Source organism: Rhinichthys klamathensis, unplaced genomic scaffold (genome assembly GCF_029890125.1).
Source record: "Rhinichthys klamathensis goyatoka isolate OS25496 unplaced genomic scaffold, OSU_Roscu_1.1 h1tg000298l_1, whole genome shotgun sequence".
Classification (NCBI taxonomy): Eukaryota; Metazoa; Chordata; class Actinopteri; order Cypriniformes; family Leuciscidae; genus Rhinichthys; species Rhinichthys klamathensis.
The window spans coordinates 80,209-92,703 of NW_026606817.1; the positions used below are offsets into that span (position 1 = coordinate 80,209).

Here is a 12,495-nt window from a genome sequence, read left to right on the forward strand (position 1 = left end):
GCCGTTACCGTCCTGATCCCACTGAACTCAGAACAACTGGAAATGATTTGAGCTGAATAACGACACTATTGTCTTCTGTTTTATAGCTGAATCAAATGTATTCAAAACTGATGCATTTTGTAACATTAACAGTGTTATTGAACTAAACTGAATCAACATTGAACTGAATTAAATCAACATTGAACTAAACTAATCAACATCGAACTGATCTGAATCAACACTTAAGTGACTCAAAGTGAATAACGTCTTTCAGTTACGTCGGATGACGACGAATGGGGTTTCGCTTAGAAAGCCTATCAACTTCGAGCATTACAAAACGAGCCAATGGCAAAGAAATGCCATGGGTCTGCGGAATTTGCATGGCGCAACTCCGCCCCACCTCGTGGGTATAAATGGAGGACGCCGGCAATATGCAGATATGTTTCTTCGCTGCGGAGCCAAGACTGAGCTCAGGCGATCCCCGCAGTACAGCGGAAGTGGCAGGCAGACGTAACTATTACGTCGGATGATGACGAATGGGGTTACCAGTCTAATCACGCCACCTTCACAGCTGTCTTCCAGTGCCCTGCGTAAATCTGAGATCCCTGTCGTGAGACTAGCATGAACAAAGGACTCCTATTTAGCACAGGAATACCAAGGTACACTGGGGAGCATGTCTCATATCTCATAGAAATATGCAATTAATGCCAGCCCAGAGGGGGGGGGGGGGGCTTAGAGAATACACATATGACCCAGAGGGATGCATATGGAGAACACTGGGGTGTCCAGCCGCAGGTGTCTGTTAGCGAGGCGCCATGCGCTAGAGCCCGAGAGGACGCCACACTCCGGGTGGAGTGGGCAGTCACACCAAGGGGGCACGGTCGACCTTGCTGCTGGTATGCCAAAGCAATGGCGTCCACTATCCAGTGAGACAACCTTTGCTTGGAGAGAGCCTTTCCCTTCGGCTTCACACCATAACAGACAAAGAGCTGGTCTGAGGTCGTGAAACACTGCGTTCTGTCTACATAGGCATGGAGGGCGCGTACTGGACAGAGCAGTGCCAAGGCTGGGTCTGCCTCCTCCGGGGGCAGCGCTTGCAGGTTCACCACCTGGTCCCGGAAGGGAGTGGTGGGAACCTTGGGCACATATCCAGGCCAGGGTCTCAGGATCACGTGAGAGTAAGCCAGCCCGAATTCCAGGCACGCTTCGTCAACGGAGAAAGCGTGCAGGTCCCCTACCCTCTTGATGGAGGCCAGTGCAACCAGCAGAGCTGTCTTCATAGACAGGAATTTAATCTCCACTGATTGTAGAGGCTCAAAGAGAGCACTCTGCAGGGCAGTTAAAACCACTGATAGGTCCCAAGAGGGAACGAGAGGAGGGCGAGGAGGATTCAGTCTCCTCGCTCCTCTCAGGAACCTGACGATCAGATCGTGCTTCCCTACGGACTTACCTTCCACTGTATCATGGTGTGCAGCAATAGCCGCAACGTATACTTTGAGGGTGGAGGGAGACAGCCTTCGCTCCAACCCATCTTGAAGGAAGTAAAGCACGACACCGATCGAACATCTCCGGGGGTCTTCTTGGCGAGAAGAGCACCAGTTGACGAAGAGGTTCCACTTCAACACGTAGGCGTGTCTCGTGGACGACGCTCTAGCGGAAGTGATGGTAGCCACCACCACTGCTGGTAGGGTACTCAAACCTGCCTCGTCCCGTCCAGGAGCCACACGTGGAGGTTCCAAAGATCGGGACGAGGGTGCCATAGGGTGCCCCGTCCCTGAGAAAGGAGGTCCTTCCTCAGAGGGATTGGCCAGGGAGGTGCTGTCGCGAGGAGTACGAGTTCGGAGAACCAGGTCCGGGTTGGCCAGTGCGGCGCGACCAGAATGACCTGCTCCTCGTCCCCCCTGACCTTGCGCAGCGTCTCCGGAAGAAGGCTCACTGGAGGAAACGCATACTTGCGGCCCCGCAGCCAGCTGTGCGCCAGTGCATCCGTGCCGAGCGTGCCCTCGGTCAGGGAATAATACAGGGCGCAATGGGTCGAGTCGTGAGAGGCAAACAGATCTATCTGTGCGTCCCCGAACTGGTCCCAAATCAGCTGAACCGACTGGGGATGGAGTCACCATTCTCCAGGGAGGGGCTGAAGCCGTGAGAGCTCGTCGGCTGCACAGTTCAGGGCTCCGGGAATATAAATGGCTCGATGCGACCTCAGATGCTTCTGACTCCATATGAGGAGGTGGCGGGCGAGTTGCGACATACGGCGGGAGCGTAGACCACCTTGATGGTTGATGTACGCTACAGTGGCGGTATTGTCTGATCGGACTAGTACGTGTTGAGCCTTGAGCAACGCCCGGGAGCGGTGCAGAGCAAGACGTACTGCCAGCAACTCGAGGCAATTGACATGCCATAGGCGCTGGGGTCCTGTCCAGGAGCCCGCGGCAGCATGTCCATTGCACATGGCGCCCCAACCCGTGGTGGAGGCATCTGTTGAGACAACAACATGCCGGGAAGCTCGTTCCAGGGGCACTCCAGCCCGCAGAAAACTGAGGTTCGACCACGGGGAGAAGGTCTGACGGCAGGTTGGAGTAACTGGTACTCGGAGGGTGCCGTGTTGCCATGCCCACCTCGGGACTCTGTCGCGAAGCCAAAGCTGAAGCGGTCTCATATGAAGCAATCCGAGCGGCGTTGCCGCAGCTGCAGATGCCATATGCCCCAGGAGCCTCTGAAATAGTTTCAGTGGAACCGCACTCTTGCCCTCGAATTGTCTTAGGCAAGTCAGCAGTGACTGCGCGCGCTCGCTCGTAAGCTGCGTGGACATGGCGACCGAGTCGATGTCCATACCGAGAAAAGAGATCCTCTGCACGGGGCAAAGTTTGCTCTTCTCCCAGTTGACCCGAAGGCCTAGACGGGCTAAGTGCCGGAGCACTAGGTCCCTGTGTTTGCAAACCTGGTCTCGAGAGTGAGCTAGTATCAGCCAGTCGTCGAGATAGTTCAGGATGTGAACCCCGTGTTCCCGAAGGGGAACAAGGGCTGCCTCAACGACCTTCGTGAAGACGCAAGGAGACAGGGCCAGCCCGAAAGGGAGAACCGCATACTGGTATGCCTGCCCCTTGAAAGCAAACCGTAGGAACGGTCTGTGTCGAGGGAGAATGGAGACATGGAAGTAGGCATCCTTCAGGTCGATCACTGCAAACCAATCCTGGGGCCGAACACATTCGAAAATGTGTTTGGCAGTGAGCATCTTGAACGGCATCCTCTGAAGGGAGCGGTTCAGAACACGCAGGTCCAGGATTGGCCGTAACCCACCGGATTTCTTCGGTACAATGAAGTAGGGGCTGTAGAAGCCGGACCTCATTTCGGCTGGAGGGACAGTCTCGATCGCACCCTTCGCCAGTAGGGTAGCAACCTCCGCTCTCATGACAGGGGCATTGCCACCGACCATAGTGAAGCGGACTCCCCTGAAGCGGGGAGGAGACCGCGCGAACTGAATCGTGTAGCCGAGCCTGATAGTTCGTGCGACCCAGCGGGACAGATGGGGAAGCTCTAACCAGGCTCCCAAGAACTACACCAGCGGGGTCATGCGAACCACAGACTCTGTGGGGCAGCGAAGCGGAGTGACCGGCCCGGACGTGGACGGCATAGCGGCCCGGTGTGGGGGCACGGTCATCATCCGCGCCCTGACAGAGGAGGCCAGGGAACATTGTACTGTGTTTTTTGTCCAGTGAGTTACTTTAAGTGTCCTGACCGCAGGGTGATCAATCCTGGACAATGACGTATTGGAATCCCCAATTCTGCAGCACAGCGCCGAGATATACATTTAAGGAAACTAAACAACCGAGAGAAATATATGTCTACTACTTCAGATTTAACGTTTGATCTGTACATCAGCATCGGGGAATAACATTGTAATCTCATTCACGGTAGAGAAAGCTGCATGTACAAAAGTAACTGTGAAGACTTCAATGTAAAAACCTATTTTTTTACAGTCTATGGTAAAAACGAATCGCTTTTCTACCCTCGGTACTTCCAGTAATCGCTTGATTCCAGTTCTGGCTTGATTGACAGGTGTCTCGTCCAATCAGCGACAAGTATGCCATTCTCAAAATATACCTACCTTTTCCGTTTTGAATGAATTCATTGTCGTTGTGTTTTCTGAATTGTTATTTTGTTTTCTAAATTGTCGTGGTGTTTTCTGAATTGTTGTGTTTTCTGAATTGTTATTTTGTTTTCTGAATTGTCGTTGTGTTCCCTGAATTGTTGTTGTGTTTTCTGAATTGTTATTTTGTTTTCTGAATTGTAATTTGTTTTGCACCTCTCGGCCACCGTAGCAAAGTCCTCAACTGCACCGCCGAAAAGGCCGGCCTGGGACATGGGGGTGTCGAGCAGCCGGGACCGCTCGGCATCCTTCATGTCAGCCAGGTTCAGCCAGAGATGTCTCTCCTGGACCACGGCTGTGGACATCACCAAACCCAGGGAGCGTGCGGTCACCTTCGTCGCCCGGAGAGCGAGATCGGTGGCGGCGCGCAGCTCATCAAAGAGCCCTGGGTCTGTCCTACCCTCGTGCATGTCTCTGAGTATCTGGGCCTGGTAGACCTGCAGAGTGGCCATAGCATGCAGAGAAGCAGCCGCCTGTCCCGCCGCTCTGAAAGACTTCGCCACTAACGTAGACGAAAATCTACAGGCTTTGGATGGGTGCTTAGGCTGGCCACGAGAAGAAGCACTCTGAGGACACAGTTGCATCACAACAGAGTGTTCAACCGGGGGGAGGAAAGGCGGATGAGATAAGCAAGCGGTCCCGGGAAGACATGGGGGTCTAACGGGCACCGTCACTGGAGGGGGAGGTGCGGGGCACGGACAAATAGTCGCGCCTTGTTCCACACCGTCACCCTCAGGTCACCCTGGCCACCAGCCGAAGTACTAGCTCTAGGTCTAGACTCTAGAGGAAGTAGATCGGGGTGTGGATGAGGGGACTCTCACTCTTGCAAGATCATTGAGTCTCGACTGTAGTGTCGCGATGGTCATGTTCCCACAGAGAGAACATGAGTCATCCACGAGCGCTGCTCTAGCGTGATCAATGCCCAAACACACTAGACAGCGCTCATGCCCATCAGAGTCCGACATGAGTCTACCGCAACCAGAAGTGCACGGGCGAGGCATCTTTAAAAAGACGTGCCACGTGCAAGCTCTTTTGTGAGAGGAAACTCAGTGTTGAAGCGCCCAGGGAGAAACACACTCACTGGCAAACCACTGCACAGATAAGCAGGAAGTGTGCACTCGCCGGGAGATCGCCGTCACACCAACACCGGAGAATCTCGCTCGTCTGTAAAGCTGACAGTTCAGAGATGGCTTGTGGAGTGAAGAATAAACTTGGCTCTGAAGCGAAAACATATCTGCATATTGCCGGCGTCCTCCATTTAGACCCACGAGGTGGGGCGGAGTTGCGCCATGCAAATTCCGCAGACCCATGGCATTTCTTTGCCATTGGCTCGTTTTGTAATACTCGAAGTTGATAGGCTTTCTAAGCGAAACCCCATTCGTCGTCATCCGACGTAACTCGGAGTGACAACGAAAGGGAACGACACTATTGTCTTGTTTTGTAGTCGAATAAATTTTCTGCCAAACTGATGCATTTTGTAACATTAACAATGTTATTGAACTGAACTGAATCAACATTGAACTGAATTGAAATAACTTTGAACTGAATCAACATTGAACGGAACTGAATCAACACTGATCTGACTCAAAGTGAATAATGACACTATTGTCTTGTTTTATAGTTGAATATATTTTTTTCAAAACTGATGCATTTTGTAACATTAACAGTGTTATTGATCTGAACTGAATCAACTTTGAACTAAACTGAATCAACTTTGAACTGAATTGAACCAACTTTGAACTAAATTGAAACAACTTTGAACTGACCTGAATCAACATTGAACTAAATTGAACCAACTTTGAACTAAATTGAATCTACATTGAACTAAATTGAATCAACTTTAAACTGAACTGAATCTACATTGAACTGAATTGAATCTACATTTAACTAAATTGAATCAACTTTAAACTGAACTGAATCTACATTGAACTGAATTGAATCAACTTTAAACTGAACTGAATCTACATTGAACTAAATTGAATCAACTTTGAACTGACCTGAATCAACATTGAACTAAATTGAATCAACTTTGAACTGAATTGAACCAACTTTGAACTAAATTGAAACAACTTTGAACTGACCTGAATCAACATTGAACTAAATTGAACCAACTTTGAACTAAATTGAATCTACATTGAACTAAATTGAATCAACTTTAAACTGAACTGAATCTACATTGAACTGAATTGAATCAACTTTAAACTGAACTGAATCTACATTGAACTGAATTGAATCAACTTTAAACTGAACTGAATCTACATTGAACTGACTCAAAGTGAATAACGACACTCTTGACTCTATAGAGCTGCTCTACAACAGAATTTGTCTCATATTTGATGAAGTTTATTCTGTTATTTTCCTTTTTATTACTTTGAAGCTGCTTTGAAGCACTATAGAAATATTCGATTCATTCACCACATAAAACAAATGACTGCCAACATGTTTGAAAGAAAAGCATAGTAGGTTTTCTAGAATTAATCAATATGTAATAATTAGGGGTGTGACGAGATCTCGTGCCACGAGATCTCGCGAGACTAAATATGACGAGATTTTTCGTCGAGTGAAAAAGCTGTCTCGCGATATCCCCATTAATATTCCACCGCTACACTCACATTCGCCTAAACTATCGTTTTGTTGTTTTTATAAAAAAATAAAAACCATTATAAACTAATGCAAAAGTCTGCTCTGCTCATCCAGCGCGAGTTGCCGTTGCAATCAGTGCAGCACGAATCACAGTTCACTGATCGCGTGACGATGGCGGAGGATTCGTTGCGCAACAGACTAAACGTCTGGTAAATGTCTTATCATTTAGAATGCGCGCTCAGCACCGCTGCTCCCTATACGCGCGGTCACGAATTTGTAAGTGAAAGTAAAACACAAGCTCCCTGATGTGCATTGCGCACAAATTAGGCTGCATACATAAAATAATCCGTCTCCCAATACCCATCTCTGGACTGTTTATTTGCGGCTCTGGTCTCTGTTTGCACTGCGAATATTGAGAGAGCACTGTAACGTACAAAGGACAACAGACAAGGGAGGCTCCGTTTCTGAACTTATAATCGGAACGCAAGAACAACTGTAGAGACAAACAGCCTCGTTTCTCTCGGCCTTTTCCGAACTCACCGCATTAACCCTATAACTGCCGGTGCAAAATAAAACCGCAATTTCACAACAATTATAAAGAGTCTGTGTGCTAACTTTGATTATGGTTGCACTCGCACTTATTGTTTGCACTTAATAAGACTAAGAGAAAACAGTTATTTATTTTTGTTATTTATACGGTTTTTATTTCTCTGTTAAATGTATGTAAAGGAGTTCAGTTAGGAGGTCACACACAGCCTCAATCAGAAGTTCTGAAAGCTCTTAAATGTACAGTAAGGTCTGAAGAGACTAATGTGAAATTATACAGGAGAAAAGCCAGTCAATAAAAACCTTTTACAGTGCTTGAATATTGTTTTCTTTCAATGCATTTGATAATTCATACTCATAAAGTAGACCTGAAATGACATGCATTAGAAGATTATTAGTTAAAACATTGAAAAATGCACCTGCATACTATTTTTCCAGCCATGAATTTTGTCATTGAGGATTTCTGAAAAATTGTGCAAAAATCTCGTCTCGTCTCGTTCTCGTGAACCCAATCTCGTGTCTAGTCTCGTCTCGTGAGATAAGCGTCTCGTCACACCCCTAGTAATAATTATAAAATAATATTTCGGATATAATATTATTCATAACCACCCATTTTACAGAAGTCATGTTTAAAGAATAAACATTGTAAAAATGCCTGTAAAGAAAAAAGACTGTAAAAATGCTACAGAGGAAAACTGTTAAAGATCTAACCGTACATTTTACAGTAAAATACAGTTTTTGGACGTGAAAAAGAACAAATCATTGTATAATTTACAGTGAAAAAACGTAAATTGACAGTCCCACACTTCACATTTGATGTATTTTTGTTGTAATTTCTGTTTCTTCATATTTTTTTCTTGCAGTTTTTTCAAATTTTATGTTTGTTACCCTGATGGTAATTAGCGTGTGTGTGTGTGTGTGTGTGTGTGTGAATGACACACTGCGCAGCTTCTATATATTAGTTTGAACTTTCTCATCTTGTGGAAAACCTGCTTGTGATGAGCTTTGATTGATCATGTGACTCTCATCTCCACTGTGATTGGTGGCTGTCAGTGTATTACAATGGTACAAAACAGATATTAGTACTACAATAGGTCGGTAAATTAATGTTATATGAGATAATGAAATACGTTTTCTTTACTGTAATTTTAAGGTAAGTCTGTAAAACCTGAAATTTTGCTACCTTATTTTTACGGTAAATTCCTGGCAACCCCAGCTGCCATTTTTTAATCGTAAATTTGATGTTTTTTTTGTTTTTTTCAGTGCAGTGTCTGATGCTTTCTAGCATGTTTCTGTCTCTCGTGTGGTTCTCAGGTCTCTGCACGGCAATGACATCTCAGAGCTGCCTGATGGCATCTTCACCGACGCAGCGTCACTGTCACACCTGTGAGTAAAGACACACACACACACACACACACACTGCTTCATCTGATGGATCTGAGCACTGTAACACTGAGAGTATTGAACACACTGGCTTTAAAGTGAGCCGAAACCGAGCAGCACACCAAGTCTTTTACGTCTGCTTTGCCTTAAAGGGATAGTTCACCCAAAAATGAAAATTAGCCCATGATTTACTCATCCTCAAGCCGAATACAATCAGAGTTATATTAATAAATGTCCTGGCTCTTCCAAGCTTTATAATGGCAGTGAATGGCCGTTTTCTGCTTTTATGATGGATAGATGCACTTTTATGATGGATAGATGCACTTTAATGATGGATAGATGCACTTTTATGATGGATAGATGCACTTTTATCATGAATAGATGCACTTTTAAGGACTTCAAAACAGAAACACCCATTCACTGCCATTATAAAGCTTGGAAGAGCCAGGACATTTTTTAATATAACTCTGATTTTATTCGTCTGAAAGAAGAATGTCATATACACCTAGGATGACTTCAGGGTGAATAAATCATGGACTAATTTTCATTTTTGGGTGAACTATCCCTTTAAGCTGCAATTTAGAGCTGTGTAAACACACATCAGGGTTCGGTCCGTCGGTCTTCAGATCCATTAAACATCTTCATGTCCCTGCGTCTCTTCTGTGTGACCTAGAGAATGAGTGTAACCCTTCGTGTCCGTCGTCTGCCCGCACGTATGCTGTTATAAAACAGCTCTTAAATCTTATAGGATGGAAAGTATTCAATACGCACACGTCTCTGACACACATCACTTGGATACTGGCGATAGGTGATTTCTGATTGCTGGCAACGGTAAATAGCCTAATTAGTCTAATGTGTAATGAGCTGAAACTTAAATAACATTTCTGTTGCTTTAAATAAAATGAACTGTCACTAAAATAATAAAACAGAAAAATAAAATACAGTTCACCCCATAAAACCTGTACTAAAATCCATTTATCTTTGGATCACAAATTAAGATTTTTTTTTCTATTATATTTAGTCACGATATTGATGACAGAATTTAGATTTCTTGTTTTATTTCTGCATGAACAGTCCCTTTAAATCCGTAACGCAGCCTCTGTGGACATGTTTCTTTATTTAGAGGAGTTGAATAGAATTGAAACTCTTTGTTTGGCCATTGCAGCAGTTTATGGTTCGGCCCGCAGCGCCATCTAGCAGTGATGATGCAGTAATACACCCTCCAGGAAACTTACATTCAGACATTTATCTTTTCATGGAAGACATACTGGGGTTTATTAAAGATGTAATATTCCAGCCAGTGAGACTGCTTGACCAATCACCAAAGAAGCATGTGGATATTATCTATACAAATAAGATTTTCTTATTAAAGTGCTAAAATGTTGAAGTATAAAGCCAAAGTATTACAGAAATTCAACACAGTAGGTGCCAGTCCCTCCTCATTAAATTGACTCTCTGATTGGTGGAATCTTCTGTATTGCATCATGGGTAATGTAGTTTTCACCACAAATTCTGCTGTTAAACATGATTTTTAGAAAAACTAGCTAAAATGATGTGGATTGGTGACTTCAACAGAAGCAGACCCATCGATTAACAGCCTCGCTGCTCACAGTCGGGCTGGCTTAAAGCGTTACAAGCTATAGTTAAAAATCGATTTCCATATGAAGAAAATGAATGTTCATGCAAATGCTGTGAAAGGCGTGTGACGGGTAACTGATAAAAATGACGAGAACAATGACAAGAGGGGTTGTGCTCGTTTATGTGCTCAATAGGATATACACAGGCAGGTTTTCTTCAAATACATGCTTTCAAAATCATCTCATTTTGACTGGAGCGTGTGTGTGTGTGTGTGTGTGTGTCCTCAGGGCCATCGGTGCGAACCCCCTGTACTGCGACTGCCGCCTGCGCTGGCTCTCCGACTGGGTGAAGACCGGATACAAGGAGCCTGGGATCGCGCGCTGTGTCGGGCCGCACGGCATGCTGGGAAAACTGCTGCTCACCACGCCGGCCAAGAGGTTCGAGTGCCAAGGTGAGATGAGTGAAGGATTCGGCGGTGAGCGGGGATATCTCCCTATCATTGAGATGCTATGATTTCTATTGATATTTTCAAATAATTTTAATTTTGATTTTACATTTAGTTGTGTTTTTGCCCTTTTTTATAATTTTTTTTAAGTCTATATAGTTTTTATTCATTTTTATTTCATTTGTATTTTAGTACATCAACTTAAAATGAAAATGAAAAATTTCAGGAAACGTTTTGTTGCTAAAAGTTAAAGATAAATCCATGAAGCTGGGTTATAAAGATGGTTATGATGGGTTATGTAGACCACAAACTCTGATTTGATCTTTTATCTTTATATCTCGTTTATATATGGGCTATATATAAGCTTCTGACTTTAAAGATGGTTTTTCTTCTGGCTATCACTTCTTTGAAAACAATTGGAGATTTGCAGGCTCTGTCGATCTCGCCATCCGGCCTACTCTTTGCCCCAGTAATGGTGAAAGCAATCCTGACGACCTGCCTAAGGTCCCGTTCTCGACTGTACATCCGGTCACTCTTGAGGCCTTCTGCCCTCCGCCGTTCACACCGCCGGATCAGGAGAGGCTGTGAACGTCCGGCTCCTGAACTGGCTGCAGTTCCTCTCCGGCTCCACATGTGGGCGCTCACAGGACGAGTGCAGAGGTCTATGGAGATATACCCCTCAAAATACACTTTTCTCAGGATATCATTTTTCGTCTAGTAATTTGAATGTTGTATTCGAAACAAGATGCAAAGAAATTACACATTACTGGGTGTTAGATTTTTTAGAGTCACTTATTTGCTTTAAAAAGTCTTTTAAAATGTCAATGACGTCACACACATCGATACTGCTTTCCGGCAATCCTTCAGTCACTGGTTTCGCGCTCTGCACTTTCTGTTCTCTCGAGACAGCGGACACGGGTAAACACACGAGCTAGAAGAGTTTTTGTAAAACTAAAGTTCTTAACATTCTGGTCTGGATGCCACGATGCCATCAAGCGGTGTCTGGTCGTAATCAGTCCTTCACTGACCAACCAGCGTCCATTAGCAGAATGCTAGCGTGTTATGGGCAACAACAACTCACTCAACTTGTAGGAAATCGAAAGGACATAAGTGCTCGTACATTCAACTTTCGCCCTATAACCCATGTTGAACTTGCAAAACCTACAATCAAATCTGAGATTTCTCAACGACAATCGGGTGAGAGAGACACATTTAGCCGTCTAGCTCCATAGACTCCCATTCACTCATGGGCGATCGCCCCCAGTGGAACTCTGGTGGAACTACAACCACAATTCGGTACAATAGGACTTAACAGGGAGTGGCCAGGCTCAACGTAGACGGGCTCTGGCGTTACTGACAGACTGGGAAGAGAGGAGCCGCAACAATGAGAATATGAGGAGAATAATCAACATTCAAGCAGGAAAACCTGTTCTAGTAGAGCCTGAACACAACATCAAGACTTTGGCCTCTTTAAATAAAAATCTTTACATAATATTTGTCATTCATACCTGAGCAAAGCTCTTCTACCCGTCTTTGTTCTGAGAGAGACCCACTCAGATTGTCATTGTGCCTCTTTGAGATATGGATGCAGGTGTTGTTGATATTTGCGGGACTTGTTGTGTGTGTGTGTGTGCGCAGGTGAAGTGGACACTGCGATACTAGCGAAGTGTAACCCGTGCATGTCTAGCCCCTGTCTGAACCACGGCCGCTGCGAGGCGGATCAGACGGACGGATACAGGTGCATCTGTTCTGAGGGGTTCAAGGTGAGCGCACAAAACACGGGACCAATGTGAACGCTGACAGACGGACGTGAAGCGCTCATGCATTTGCT

The 12,495-nt window shown here is 45.4% G+C and overlaps 1 protein-coding gene across 1 annotated transcript in view; it reads left to right on the plus strand.

The window, feature by feature from the left end:
* slit1a (slit homolog 1a (Drosophila)) overlaps nucleotides 1-12,495 on the plus strand; it is a gene marked incomplete at its 5' end in the record, with an annotated part of 82,543 nt that overhangs the window by 53,715 nt on the left and 16,333 nt on the right. Inside the window, 3 exons of the mRNA XM_056270157.1 lie at nucleotides 8,573-8,644; nucleotides 10,507-10,670; nucleotides 12,303-12,427. Coding sequence (XP_056126132.1) covers nucleotides 8,573-8,644; nucleotides 10,507-10,670; nucleotides 12,303-12,427 — 361 coding nt within the window. The remainder of the gene's footprint in view (nucleotides 1-8,572; nucleotides 8,645-10,506; nucleotides 10,671-12,302; nucleotides 12,428-12,495) is intronic.